This window comes from Phodopus roborovskii, unplaced genomic scaffold (assembly GCF_943737965.1).
Source record: "Phodopus roborovskii unplaced genomic scaffold, PHOROB, whole genome shotgun sequence".
Classification (NCBI taxonomy): domain Eukaryota; kingdom Metazoa; phylum Chordata; class Mammalia; order Rodentia; family Cricetidae; genus Phodopus; species Phodopus roborovskii.
The window spans coordinates 20326764-20341573 of NW_026126410.1; the positions used below are offsets into that span (position 1 = coordinate 20326764).

General features: G+C 40.1%; 1 protein-coding gene across 1 annotated transcript in view; it reads left to right on the plus strand.

The window, feature by feature from the left end:
- The first annotated feature begins 2668 nt into the window (after window positions 1–2668).
- The window catches only part of Nup155 (nucleoporin 155), a 46067-nt gene continuing 33925 nt past the window's right edge, over window positions 2669–14810 (plus strand). Inside the window, exons 1-9 of the mRNA XM_051182520.1 lie at window positions 2669–2881; window positions 5145–5282; window positions 6272–6368; window positions 8339–8409; window positions 9097–9189; window positions 10007–10173; window positions 11013–11118; window positions 12201–12274; window positions 13433–13524. Coding sequence (XP_051038477.1) covers window positions 2722–2881; window positions 5145–5282; window positions 6272–6368; window positions 8339–8409; window positions 9097–9189; window positions 10007–10173; window positions 11013–11118; window positions 12201–12274; window positions 13433–13524 — 998 coding nt within the window. The 5' untranslated portion in view covers window positions 2669–2721. The remainder of the gene's footprint in view (window positions 2882–5144; window positions 5283–6271; window positions 6369–8338; window positions 8410–9096; window positions 9190–10006; window positions 10174–11012; window positions 11119–12200; window positions 12275–13432; window positions 13525–14810) is intronic.

Consider the following 14810-nt stretch of genomic DNA (forward strand, 5'->3'; position numbering starts at 1 on the left):
ATTTCTAATTATGATTAAACCTCTGTTTTTCAAGGATTGGGGTATGACATACCTGCAACCTTAACTACAAATGGTTCTGTACTGCCTGTTCCAAGAATAACAAGCATGTCTTGTGTCTAAAGTTGTTTATAACCATCTTGCAAACCTAACTTTATTTCAAAAGGCTATGTGATGTGACTACCTTGTTATGACTATGACTACCTTGTTTTGCCCACCTTTGCAACCACATCTTTGTTACAGGAGGGACTGACTTGTTATGCTTATGTTCTGCTCCTGTGATCTAACCTATTTTGTCAGCCAAATCCCCCATTTGGAAACCTTCTACCCCTGATCTATAAAAGCCTTGTTTTGCTCACATCCAATGTAGAACTCTCCAACCCCTCCTTAAGGGGAGGCAGCCTGTGTACATGAACAAAAAGCTTACTGCAATTTATTGCTTGCTTTAATTGATTTGGTCATTATGATTTTGGTGGGTGGTCTTTCTCCTTCTATCTTTGGGATTAATACCATCTGCCTGTAACTCCATATCCAGGGTGTCAGATGACCTCTTCTGGCCTCTATGGCCATTCTCACACATGACATACATTCACACAGACACACATAAAAGTAAATCTTTGGTTTTCAAATTAAACATAGGACACAAAGTATCTCTCCTTCAGCAGACTGACTTCCTCAGAGCATGTACAATTGATAGGAATTAGTAGAGAACCTAAGGACAACAGTATTAAAAGAGAAGGCTGTAGGGAGGTAGCACACACCTTTAATTCCAGCACTTGGGAGACAGAGGCAAGCAGATACTTGTGAGTTTGAGCCAATATGGACTATAGAGTGAGTTCTAGGACAGCCAGGATGGTTACATAGAGAACCCTGCACACACACACACACACACACACACACACACACACACCATATTCTCCCTCTTAAAAAATTTGGACTGTGTGTTAGATGATGCTTATAATCACAGCTATTCCCACTCCTTGAGGCAGGGAGATTGTAAACTTGAATCCTGTAGGGGCTGTATGGTGAATTCAAGACTTCATGAAACCCAGAAAAAAAAAAGGGGGGTCAGGTGATGTTACTGGTGCATGCCTTTAATCTATAATCCCATTCATTGCTCATGAGGCAGAGGCAGGTGGATCTCTGTGAGCTGGACCAGGGCAGCCTGGTCTACAGACCAAGTTCCTGGAAATCCAGGGCTACACTGAAAAACTCTGTGGATGGAAGGGGGTAGGGGGACTTAAACTAACAGGACGGGACAGACAGATGGACGGATGTTTAGGGGGAACAACACAACACAAGGTCAACACCCTGGCTGCTTTGAGCAGGTGGGTGGTTGCCTTGTCTACTAGTTTTTTTCTGTTGGGAACAAAGCCTTTCTTCTCTCTCATTGCTCCTCTGGAATATATATATATATATATATATATATATATATATATATATATATTCCCTTAAATAATCTACAACAAAGCCTATCATTATAGTATTTTTCATCTTTTTGTTTCTCAGACAGGTCTTACTACATAGCCCAGGCTGGCTTCCAATTACACATGTGTGCCTGAACGTCATGAGGCATTTACTTTGTCTTTGCATTAACTACCTCAAAGGGAAAAAGTGTATGCATTTGATATTTCCAGCAGTAGGCAGGATGCCTAACATGGTAGACATACAGAGTCCTAGAATTAGATGGTCTATTGAGGGCTTACATTACTCTATACCAATCCTTGTAGTCTGAGCTGAGAAAAAACAGATGGGTTATATGGGTGTTCCACCAATGCAATACGAGACAAAGATGTGCAGCAGAAGCAACAGGGTGTTTTTTGTTTGTTTGTTTTTTAACAGAGTCTCACATTTCATTGGCTTACTATAAACTTGCAACCTGCTTCTACTTCCCAAATTCTGTATGACCTACCACAATCTCTCTCTCTCTTCTGCTTCTCCCCTCCCCATTTGACACAGGATTACACTCTAGCCCATACTAGCCTGGCATTCACAGCAATCCTCCTGCCTCATCCTCCTAAGCAGTATTATATTAAAGGCATGAGACACACCTCCCTGACCTCCAACACACCCACAATGACTGGCCACAAAGCTAATGACAAGAGACACGCACATAGAAAATCTGAATAATCTGAATTTCTCCGACTGTCTAGAATGCTGTAAAATTCTGGCTCACATGTAACCTGTTTCTCGAACCAGGAACCAATTTCTAACGACAATTAGAAGTCATTAGGACTCTATGGTAACGACTGTGTGCACTCCTATGTAGCTGCAGTCACCGAATTCCAACCTGGGGGTGGGGCTCAAGGCCAAGATTCAGCTCGCGCGGGGTCACCACCTCACGGCCGAACGCAAGAGCCCCCTAGCCCGCTCCGCACCCGGAGTTCCTCCTCCCTTTCCCTTCCTACCCCACCCCGCCCCTCTCCTCCCTCTCCCTCCCCGCTCCCCTTCCCCGCCTTTCTTCCCCGGGCAATCTACAAACTCAACTCCAGCCTCTGGCCTCCTTCCCCAACGTCCAACCCCCCTCAACTGCTTCCTCTTTCCGTCCCCGAAACGGCGTCTTCCAGGACCCAGCAGGACGAGCCGGAAGTGCGTCATGATACGGCGCCCAGCTCTTCGTTTGGCGCGCGCGTCCCAGATAGCGCTTTTGGACTCTCTTGGCTACTCTCTCAGATCTCCTCGGGTTTGGAGTGTTTTTATAGCCTGGTGTCCGCGATTGCCGACATGCCATCGTCTGTGCTGGGCTCTATGATGGTGGCCTCTACGTCGTCGGCCGCCTCCCTGCAGGAAGCTTTGGAAAATGCGGGGAGGCTTATCGACCGACAGTTGCAAGAAGACCGCATGTACCCGGACCTTTCTGAGCTGCTCATGGTGTCCGCCCCAAGTGAGTGAATCGGTCCACTGGCGCCCTGTTTCTCCGCCTAAGAGATTCTAGTCTGATTCTCTTGTCTTAGTCCTTATCTCTACTTAGTGCCTGCGAGGACATTATCAGAGATTAGGGCTCGGCTTCCTAAATTTTTGAAGAAGCAAACACCTTAACAGTTTTTCTGTTTTTCTTGTCTAAATTGTGTTCATTGTAGATACCAGATTCCATTTTTGTACATCTCTTGTATCAGTGATGAGACAGTAAGAAAAGCAAACGAGTTAATTTGGAAATCTACAATGTTCTCCCAGAGTCATATCTTATGTGTACAAATTTATAAATGCTGGGACTAACCAGTAAAGAAATAATAAGAGTCAGACTGCTGACTGACAGGGACGGTAGAACAAAGTATATCTGTCAACAAACGAGATAACTGGAAAGTATTTGTCTAAACTTTAATTGTAACTAGCTAAATGTTTGTGGAATTGCATTAGTTGCTACAAAGTGACTCTTGGGACGTGAAAGTTGGAGAAAAGTAGATATTCGTTAAGGTGCAGATAAGACTTGTGAGCAAAAAAAAAAAAAAGTACTTTAAGCAGGGTAATTGGTGTCTAGCAATTTATAAAAATCTTTTGAGAGATTTCTAATCAGAAATTTTAGAAGCAAAGGTAGCCTTTGTACTTGACAGCTACTAGCAGATGGGCTTGCCTTTTAGAGTGTATTTGGCCTATTAGTCACAGTCATCTTAATATGTTTGAGAACATCTTAAGTTTGAAAACAAGATATAGTGTCATGCCTTCTGATACTCTTAAAATGTGCTCTGTTTACATATACTTCCTCCTCACACTAATCCTTTTCCCTTCTAGCATCTCCCCCCCCCCCCTTAACAGACTCTTCCCAAATTCTTTCTGTATAGCCCTGGCTGTCTTAGAACTCCACTCTGTAGACCAGGCTGGCCTCGAACTCAGAGATTTGTCTGCCTCAGATCAAAGGCATGCCACCACCTTCCAAACCTTCCCAAACTCTCAGTGAAAGTTTCTAGTTCAATTCAGGCATGGTGCTACACATCTGTAATCTCAGCACTTAGAAGGCAGAGGCAGGAAGATCTCATCTGTGCATTCTATTTTAGACTGGGAGGTGGTGGTGCACACCTTTAACCCCAGTATTCTGTGAGTTGGAGGGCAGCCTGGTGCACAGAGCAAGTTCAAGGACCTAAGACAACCAGGGTGGTTACACAGAGAAAGCCTGCCTCAAAACAAAAACAAAACTGTATTTTATGATTAAAAGTTACAAAAACAAAACAAAAACGGAAAACAAAACTCCCAGTGAAGGAGTGAGCAGTTACAAGAATGAACCATATTGCAGGAGGTATGACCATACCCATGATTGTTGGAGCACGGTAATCAGTATTTAATGTCAGTTCCCCCCAAATCTGTGTGTTCTAAACTAGAGCCTGATAAGGTGCCTAGAATTATTAGGTTGTCAGTTAGGTCTAGTATTCAGGGCCTTGAAGTACAAGTCAAGCAAACAGCCCACTCCTGCCCCTAGGCACTGAGACATAGACAAGAGAAAGGAAACACAATAAGAATTCTTCATTGAGCTGGGCAGTGATGGTGCACATTTTGATCCCAGCACTTGGGAGACAGAGGCAGGTGAATCTCTGTGAGTTCGAGGTCAGCCTGGTCTACAGAGTGAGTGCCAGGACAGGTTTCAAATGCTACACAGAGAAACCCTGTCTTGGAGGAAAAAAATGAACTCTTTATTGAGAACAGTCTATGTACCCACCAACTCCAAGTCATATATTGCATATTTGGTGCTATTTGTATGAGATGTTTGTCTGGAGGAGGAGAAATTCAAAGGGAAAAAGAACGGATTGCTTGGGTTCTACCTTGTTTTGGTTTTAGAACAGGATGTAATGTAACTAGTCGAGGGTAACCTTGAACTCCCGACCCTCTTGCCTTCACCTCCCCTCCCAAGTGCTAGGAATACAGACCTATGCCATCATGCCTCATTTTTTGCTGAGCTAGGGGTTTCAGCTAGGCAAGAATTGTGCGAACTGAGCTATATACCCTATCTTGGTAGCCTTGAAACCAGTAAGTGTCCCATCTTTTTAACAATGGGATTTCTCAGTTCCACTTTCTAGCAGGTCGGAACACCTTAATTTCAGAGATATCTTAAGCACTAGTGTGGGGTGGGGTGGAGGGAGCATGAATTGCTTATCTATTCTAGTTGATGAGTGGTACCTTAGTATTGTATATAAATGCTTTGTTTTATTTTTTTGTAGACAGTCCTACTGTTTCTGGAATGTCTGATATGGACTATCCTCTGCAAGGACCAGGTTTGCTGTCAGTACCCAGCCTTCCAGAGATCAGCACTATCCGAAGAGTTCCCCTCCCACCTGAGCTGGTTGAACAGTTTGGACGTATCCTAGTGTTTGTTTTTGTTAGTTATTTTATAATATTAGATTAGTGTTCTCATCATTATAACTCCTCCTGTTCTATGTTTACAGTGTCTATGAGTTATTTAAGAGTTTTCAGAGCCACAGCTAACGCTCAGTGGTAGAACATTTGTCTAGTATGCCTGAGGCCCCGCTTTTCAATCCTCATTACCCACCTCACCCAAAATGTTCAGTCTTGGGTGCTGGCGTATATCTGTAATGCCAGTATCAGGAGGTTGAGGCACTCTTACTTCAAAAAAGAGTGCCTGGGTAGTTTGCTTCCTATTATAGAATTGATAAGCATGGGTCAGGCATGGTGGCACACACCTTTAAACCCAGCACTTCAGAGGAGTCAGAAGCAGACTGATTTTTTTTTTTTTTTTTTTTTTTTTTTGAGTCCAAGACCAGCATGGTTTACACTAGTGAGTCCCAGAACAGATAGTGAGATCCGGTCTCAAAGAACGGAGGAAGCAAACATGGTAATACAGTGCCTATAACCCCAGCAGTTGTGAAGATAAGCAATTCCCAGGCCAGCTTGAGCTAACGGTGAGACTGTCTCAAGAAAAGAGGAGCAAGTGTTATGGACTAGAAATAATTCAGTGGTAAAGAGTAGTACTGTCTGCTCTTGCAGAGAATCCAGATTAGATTCCCAGCACCCACTTGTTGGCTCACAACTATCTTAACTACAGTTCCAGGGACTCCAAGGCCCTCTTCTGGCCTCCATGGGCACCAGGCACACACATGGTACACAGATATATATCAGCATAAAACACAAGCACATAATAAAATCATTGAAAGAGAAAAGAGAGAAGGAATGTGGAAAGGAGCCTCATGGGTGCCAGGCAGGTGCTGAATCACCAAGTGATACGTATGCCAAGACATTTTTTTAATCATGGGTTTTAAGTCAAAAGCTACTGAGGGAATTGAGAAAACAATAATTGGAGTGTTTGTACCTTACCTTCATGCTTCCTCAGATATGCAGTGTAACTGCATGATGGGTGTTTTTCCTCCTATCAGCAGAGCTTGGCTTACAATTGACAGTGACATATTCATGTGGAACTATGAAGATGGGTATGTATGGAAGACTGGCTTGGAATTCTCAACCTTTATTGCTTGTTGCAGCTCATGTCCTACTCATCAGAAGCTGTCTGATTTTACCTTTTGTTTATCTTGTTTGGGTCATTCTTTCCCAATATGCATGCTAGTCATCTGGGGACATTGAAATGTGGATTTGGGAGATGACCCAGTGGCTAAAGTGCTTGCTATGCAAGCAAGCAAGCAAGCAAGCCCAAGCTCAGATCCTTAACACTCACATAAAGGCCAGGCATGACAGTACACATGTAAGCTCCACACTTGATGGGTAGAGGCAGGCAAATGCTGGGGTCTTACTAGCTAGCTGGTCTAGCTGAAACAGTGAACTCCAGGTTCAGTGAGAGAAATTGTCTCAAAAAATAAGGTAAAGAGTGTAAGAAGACAGCCAACATTCAATAACCCCTGGCTTCTATACATGCACGCACACAGCATACCTGTGCACACATACAAATTTGTTAAACAATGTTCTTGGTCTAAGTACTGACTCAGCCTACTCATGGCAAGCACATTACCATGGAGCTACATTCTCCAACCAAAATACTGCTCTTGTTTGCTGCTGTTATTTGTTAGTTGGTTTGCTTGTTTAAAGTTCTGGGGTTAAACCTAGTTAGTGTCTCATGCATGTTAGGCAAGTGTTCTCTCATTGAATTATATCCCCACCTTCCAAAGGACTTCTTAAGAAGCAAGGCATAAATTCTAACTTGTAGTCTGTAAAAAAGTTTATACATTGGTATTTTTGAGCTGTTATTTGGCTTTTTTGTTTTTTGATTATATTTTATTTCTTTTGTGTAAATGTGGGGGGAGGATCATGGGGTTAGGTGCGTGGGTATGTGTATACCGCAGTTTATTTATGTGTAGTAGTCTGAAGACAACTTGCAGGAGTCAATTCTCTTCCTGTCATATGGACCCTGGTGGTGGTCCCTTATTTGACATTTTAAAAAGACTCCTTTTCCTTACATTTCTATGGACTAGGAAGCTCTGAATTATTGAAAATAATTTGGTTTTTTCATGGTTTTTGACTTTATAGGTTAAATATGTAGAATATATAAAATCCAAAGTTGGTGTTTCTTAAGTAGAGCAGTGTATTGATCTGGTTAATTTTCTTGGTCTTTACAGGTAGATCTTGTGTTACTCCTATTTTATAGTTCATTCATTCAGTTATCTATTTAAGAAAGGAATTGTCATAGAAGTACTGTGTAGTTAAGCTGTTACTCTTCCATTGAATACTAATGCCCTTTTAGGAACATGCATGTGTACATGAACACATATTCAAAACTATTTCATCAAAATTATACCATGTGACAACTTACATTCTATAGAAAGATACTGTATTTAACTAGACATTTGCTTGGGTGTTTTAGTCATAATAGCAGTGGTCTGTGATTGTGATTGTTACAAAAGTCTTTGCTTTAGTGACATTTTTACTTTTCTATTCAAATCTAATACTCATTTAACAAATAATTATCTTGAGACATGAATCTACCTCCTCTTTGGCTAGGGTTCAGTGGGTAGACCTTTATTGTGGCAAGAGTTGACTTTTTTCCAAGTCAAAAGTTACACTGAATTTGGTTTTGTTGCTGTAATGACCTCAATAGCATTGGTTTCTGAATTCATTTTTAGTTTCCCTGCATTAGAATGCAGATTAGACACTGGAGAATTTTTCCTATTCTGTTCTTATCATTAAATTTTTCGAGTTACTTCCCAGAGAGTCATCTCCACGCTACTGCCCCTCTGGGCAGATTGGTGGTATTTGATACCATTGCTTGCACCTTGAACAGTTTCTCTAGCTTATCCATAGAAAGATCTAGTGCCTGAGTCTTAGTTCTTCACTAGTTTTGTTTATTGTTTTTTGTCTATTCTATATCTAAATTTCTGCAGCTAATAAAGAGCATTGTAAATAAGATTTAATATATGTATGTATATAAACATGTTTTCTTTACTTTGAGCAGAGGTGACCTTGCCTATTTTGATGGACTCAGTGAGACAATTCTTGCTGTGGGGCTTGTGAAACCAAAAGCTGGTAAGAGAAAACTATCAGGATGAGATTATGACTGTATATATAGTCTCCAGATGTTTAAGAACTCAAAAAAAAAAAAAAAAAAAAAAAAACCCTCCTACTCTTCTTTATAATGCCTGGCAGTGATCACTATACTTTTATCTATATGATTGACTTTTTACCTATAGTGTTTGAGTATTTGTTATTTTGGGTCCAGCTTGCTTCACTTAATATGTATTAGTCTTCATGGATCATGCATGCTGGGTATGTCTGAATTTCCTTCCCTTTCAGCCTGGTGTGGCTGCACATGCCTGTAATCCCAACACTGGGGAGGGAAGGGGAGGGGGAGGACCAGTTCAAGGTCATCTTCAGTTAAATCACTGGATTGAACCTAATTTGGCTACCTCAAATGTTGTCCCAATAATTTCCTTCTTGTGTGTGGCTAAATAATGTGTACACTGCATGTGTGTGCTACACTTTTTAAATGACACTAACTGTTGAACCAATTATTTCCTGTTAGTTCTTTTCTACTGTTTATGTACTTTAATATTGTAACATAGTAATATTTAGTCATCATAATTTGCTGACCCAGAATCAGACTTTTGCTGTCTAGTTAGGAACTCACTTTAATAGTACAGCCATATTTTATTCTTGCCTAAATGCTGTGTGATTTTTTCAGAAGATAATGTACTTTTGTCTGCTTTGCCATAGGCATCTTTCAACCTCATGTACGACACCTGTTGGTTTTGGCAACTCCTGTGGATATAGTAATTCTTGGACTGAGCTATGCTAATGTACAGACAGGTATGGTAACTCACTCATACGCTGTATTTTTAAAAATGATAGTGTGTTGAAATGAGTATTAACAATGATTTTTAGTACTAAATCCTTACATGAGTTTGAGCTTGCTTTTTCTTGATATTTCGCTGTGTGATAATATGTGTACTATAGGTGCAGTTTAAGAGGCTTGTGCATTCCTGTGGGCTGCTAGGAATTGAGTTCAGGATCTTACATATGGAATACAAGCACTTAAGTACTAAACCACATCCCTAGCCACTGTGTTAAACCATTTTGTTTTGTTTAAGATTATTGTATGTTTTTTGGGGGGCAGGGTTTTACTCTGTAGCCCTGGCTGTCCTGGAACTCCTCTGTAGACCAGGCTCACCTTGAACTCAACAATGATCTGCCTGGTTCTGCCTCCCGAGTGCTGGGATTAAAGGTGTGCACCACCATAACCAAGCAAGGTTTATTTTTATTTAATGTGTATGAATGTTTTGCCTTAATGTATATATGTGGATTGTGTGTTTGCCTGGAGCCTAAGGATGCCAGATGAGCCCCTAGAACTTAAGTTACAGACAGATGTTTGTGACTGACCATGTGGGTGCTAAGAACTGAACTCAGATTCTCTGCAAGAGCATCAAGTGCTCTTTAACCCAAGTCTGAGCCATTTCTCCAGCCCCTCAAACTTTTATGATAACTTTATAAAGTATGTTGTAGATATTTGGGCTATTTTAGCAGGAAATTGGTAAAGTTACCAGTTCTCAAGATAATGTGAGGATCATTTTAAACTTTGAAAAAGCTAAGAAACTGTTCTCTGGTTTTTCTTGTTGCAAACTTACAGGTTCTGGCAATCTTAATGACAGTATGTGTGGTGGAATGCAGCTGCTTCCAGATCCTTTATATTCTCTTCCAACGGATAACACTTACCTTTTAACAATCACTTCCACTGATAATGGTAGAATATTTTTGGCTGGAAAGGATGGATGTTTATATGAAGTAGCATACCAAGTAAGCCTTAACATTTATACATTTGGTTTTATTTCTATCTCTGGCAAAGTAAAAGAAAAGCTTTTGTTTTAATTTTCTAATTGTATGATATATATGTTAAGGAAAATATTCAAGCATAAACTGTAGTCTTTCATCACTTCTCCATACCCACAAGACCCAGTCCTCCTAGGTAAAAACCTTCTTTCTTGAGGCAAAAGTCAGTATTCTGGAACTAGAGCTCAGAGCTTTACAAGTGTTAGACAAGCACTGTGCCTGTGAATTACACCACAACTTTCCTACTGTGGTTATCTGTTTGTGTATGGCTTTAAAGCAATGCTTCTCAACCTATGGATCACAGCCCCCATGGGGTACGCTTATCAGATATTTATAGTACAATCCACAACAGTAGCAAAACTGCAATTATGAAGTAGCAGCAAATATAATTTTATGGGTGGGATCACCACAACATGAACTATATTAAAGGGTCACAGCATTAGGAACGTTGAGAACCACTGTTTTAAAGCATAATACTTATGTTGGTATATGTATATTTATATACACATGAATATCTGTTTACATGTGTTTGTGTGTATGTAAAATCAAACAGTTCATGTCTGTAAATGTTTGTTCTTAGTTATTTTCACAATTGGCTTTTCATTGAATAATATGTCTTGAAAGTAATATGTTGTATTTAGTAGATATTTTTAATTATAGAATAATTGGTAGTTAATTTTGAAGTAAGTATATTTCATTGAATTTACAATCGCTGGTGATTCATGGAGACATGGAGAGTCTTTAATAAGCATGGATACAGTCATTGTGTTTTTTGGAAAACAAGTCTTGTATTGCTTTTCTCCAAGGCGGAAGCAGGCTGGTTCAGTCAAAGATGTAGGAAGATAAACCACTCAAAGAGCTCACTTTCCTTCCTTGTCCCTTCCTTGCTGCAGTTCACATTCTCAGAAGATGGTAAGTAGGAAACAAATTGGGCAAATAAAACAAAATTTTTGATACTTTCAGGCTTAACATTTTCTTCAGAAATTTGCATTTTTCGTTAAAAATACTTTTTATATACTTAAATACTGCATTTGATATATGTCTGTGAGGTGTCTCAGAGAGTAGAGACATAACAAAGGCAAATTTTAATCTTCAGTTTATTATATTCTGCATATTTAGGATCATTTCTGGACTGTGTGTCCAAAATACCTTTCCTACTTAAACAAAAAGATGTGTGTGTGTGGTCTGTCTGTATCTGCATACATGCACAAGTAAGAGAGACAGATTTCATTTGTGTGATAAGTGGTCTAGAACAAAGTCCCAGTTCAAATTTATATCTCTCAGTTGTTTGGCTTTTCTAGACAGGGTTTCTCCGTGTAGCTCTGGCTTTCCTAGAAACAAGTCTGTCCTCGAACTCAGAAATCCACCTGCCTCTGCCTCCCAAGTGCTGGGATTAAAGGCATGTTCCGCTACCACCCTGCCCTGAAAACAAAATTTTAAAAATTAAAAATTCATTTAGAAGAAAGAATGAGCTGTTTTTGTTTTAAAACAAAAGTTTTGCTATATAGCACAGCTGGCTTGGTAACTCTTACTGTATTTCTTTCTCTTTTAGTTTTCTGGGACAGGGTTTCTTGGGTAGCCTTGGCTGTCCTGGATCTACTTCTATAGACCAGGCTGACCTCAAACTCACAGAGATCTGCCTGCCTCTGCCTTCAGAGTGCTAGGATTAAAGGTGTATACTACCACTGCCCATGTTTCATCTATTTCTCAAATTCTTAAGCAGTCCTTGTGCCATAGCCTCCTACCAGCTAGGAGTACTGGAGAGCAGCATCTAGTACCTTGCCTGAAGCTGTGTGCTCCCCTTGATAGTGTCAGTATTTGACATCTTTGTCTGAGCTAACATTCCCTGGCTTGGTTCTTACTTTAACAAACAAGGAAGAGAGTAGAAAGCCCCTGAATGCAAATACTAAGGCATCAGTTTTAATTTGTTATGAAAGGACCCTATGTTCAATTGATAACCCTTGGGGTTTGGTTTTCTTCTGTTTTGCTTTTAGATCCTATTGTTCAAATTGAAATTGATAATTCCAGAAATATTTTGTATACAAGGTCGGAGAAAGGAGTAATACAGGTAAATATGCATATTTGCTACCATTAAAAGTAAATTTTTCAACAAAATTACTGTGTGTGTGTGTGTGTGTGTGTGTGTATGTGTGTACGTACACGTGTACATATGCACACCTGTGTGACACAGGATAACGTTAAGAGCTAGTTCTCTCTTTCTGTCATGGTATCCAGAGCTGGAACTCAAGTTGTTGGGACTGGTAGTGGCCAGTGCCTTTAGCCAGGGAATTATCTTACCTGCTGACATTCTTCTTTTGCTCGATTTTGTTTTATTTGTTTTTCAAGACAGGGTTTCTCTGTAGCCCTGGCTGTCCTGGAACTTACTCTGTAGATCAGGATGGCCTTCACCTACCAAGTGCTAGGATTAAAGACATGTATCATCAGCCCCGGCACATCTCTGTTTATGAAGATTTAGTCACTCAAACTTCCCATGTTCTGTGAATTTTGTTGTTTGAGACAAATTCTCGTGCAGTTTAGATTGGCCTTAAGCTTGCTTTGTGGTCAAGGATGATCTTGAAGTCCGCTCCTGCCTCTACCTCCAGTGTCTGTTATTACTGGTGTATGTCACCATGCCTGGCTTCAACTGTGCTTTTTCTTTTTCTTTTTTAAATTTATTTATTATATAAACAGTATTCTGCCAGCATGTATGGATGGCTACGTGCCAGAAGAGGGCATCAGATCTCAGATCTCATACATGATTATGAGCTACCATATGGTTGCTGGGAATTGGACTCAGGACCTCTAGAAAAGCAGCTCTTAACCTCTGAGCCTTCTCTCTAGCCCCCAACTGTGTGCTTATTCCCTCCCTTCTTCCTTCGCTCCCTCCTTCCTTCCTTTCATTCGTTTTTGAGACAGGGTTTCTCTGTGTAGCTTTGGAGCCTGTCCTGGAACTCGCTCTGTAGACCAGGCTGGCCTCGAACTCTGCCTCCCATGTGCTGGGATTAAAGGCATGGACCACCACCACCCGACCCAACTGTGCTTTTTCTAATAAACACCTCAGTTTCTTAGGCTATTTTGTGATTGTTTGTTTGACTTGGTGAGATTTCAAACATCCTAATGTTTTCTTGTGTGGTAAGTATCATTTCATTCTTAAAAAGAATAAGTCAACTTTAGTATAATATATATGATACATAATTGTGTGTAAAGGAGCACTTTTTGTTCACAGGTTTACGATTTGGGCCACGATGGACAGGGGATGAGTAGAGTTGCCTCAGTTTCACAGAATGCCATTGTCTCTGCTGCTGGGAACATTGCTAGGTACTTTACTATTAATATTTTATTTGCAGATATGATTATACTATTTATATATGGTATATGTATGTAAGTGCATATGCTTTATACAGCATGTATACATAGCACATTTATGTTACATATACTATAAAATTAAGCCTGCAAACATCTCTGAAAGTCGAATGGTTAAGGAACATCACATTAAATTGTGTTTGAAACCTTGTTATAAACTGTTCTCGTATTGGTTTGAAAATACGGTGATATGTCTTATTGAGTGAAGTATAGCTTGTTGTATTTTTTTCAAAGGTGCTGAGACTCAAACCCAAGGGTCTCCCACAGACTAAGCAAGCATTCTACCACTTAGCTGGACCTCCATCCAGCCTTTTTCCTTGGAACTTTAATCTCAAGTTCTTTGTTGCGAACACTAGTTGTTACAGCAAAGCTAAACTAGGTCAGCCCCTCTCCCCTTGAAGTGGCCCTACATGATGTAAGGCAGAATTTCATAGCTTTGTATCCCATTAATTCTTGATAAAAACAGAAACTAAGTGATATAATGGCTTTCTTTGGCTTCTTAAAGAGCTAAAACCCAACTTGGAATCTAAGGACTTCTGTATTGGACTCTGAACTGATTGTTGCATACTTGCCAAACTCCTTAGTGATCTGTAGACATTCTCCCTTTATAATAGGGTTGTCAACTTTTCAGTTTAGATTATCTGTAAACTTTGATAATTACAATAATCTAATTGCATAATGAAAATCTTCAGCTTTGTTTTCCTGCTTATTAATTATAAAAATGTGTATTCTGAGTGGAAGCAATTAGAAAGACAGGATTCCTTTTTCTTTATCTTCTGGAAAGCTTACCAAATCTATAAGAAAGAAAACAGGGTGTTAAAAATCATACGGCTGAAGCAGTAGGATTTTAACTTTGAAGCTTCCTGGGATACACAGGGAAACTCTGCCTCAAAACTATTAAATTGCAAAAGAACCTAACTATATACTTAACCCAAACAGACCAATTATGATTTGGCGTATCTATCTAAATTCCCCAGTTGCTAACATTTGTCCCTTGCTTAACCTTCTTCTTGATTAAGCAAGGCATTTGGAAGTGAAGTGCAGGTAGCCTGTCTTTCTGCTTCCATTTTCTTTTAAATGCAGTGGTCACACTGCAGGAAATTAGCAGGTGGACATGGTGGAACACTCAGAAGGCATAGGCAGGTGGATTTCTGTGAGGCATAGGCCAGCCAGGACTACATAGTAAGAGCATGTCTCAAAAATAAATAAACAAACATGGAAGTACATACTTACATAGTGAA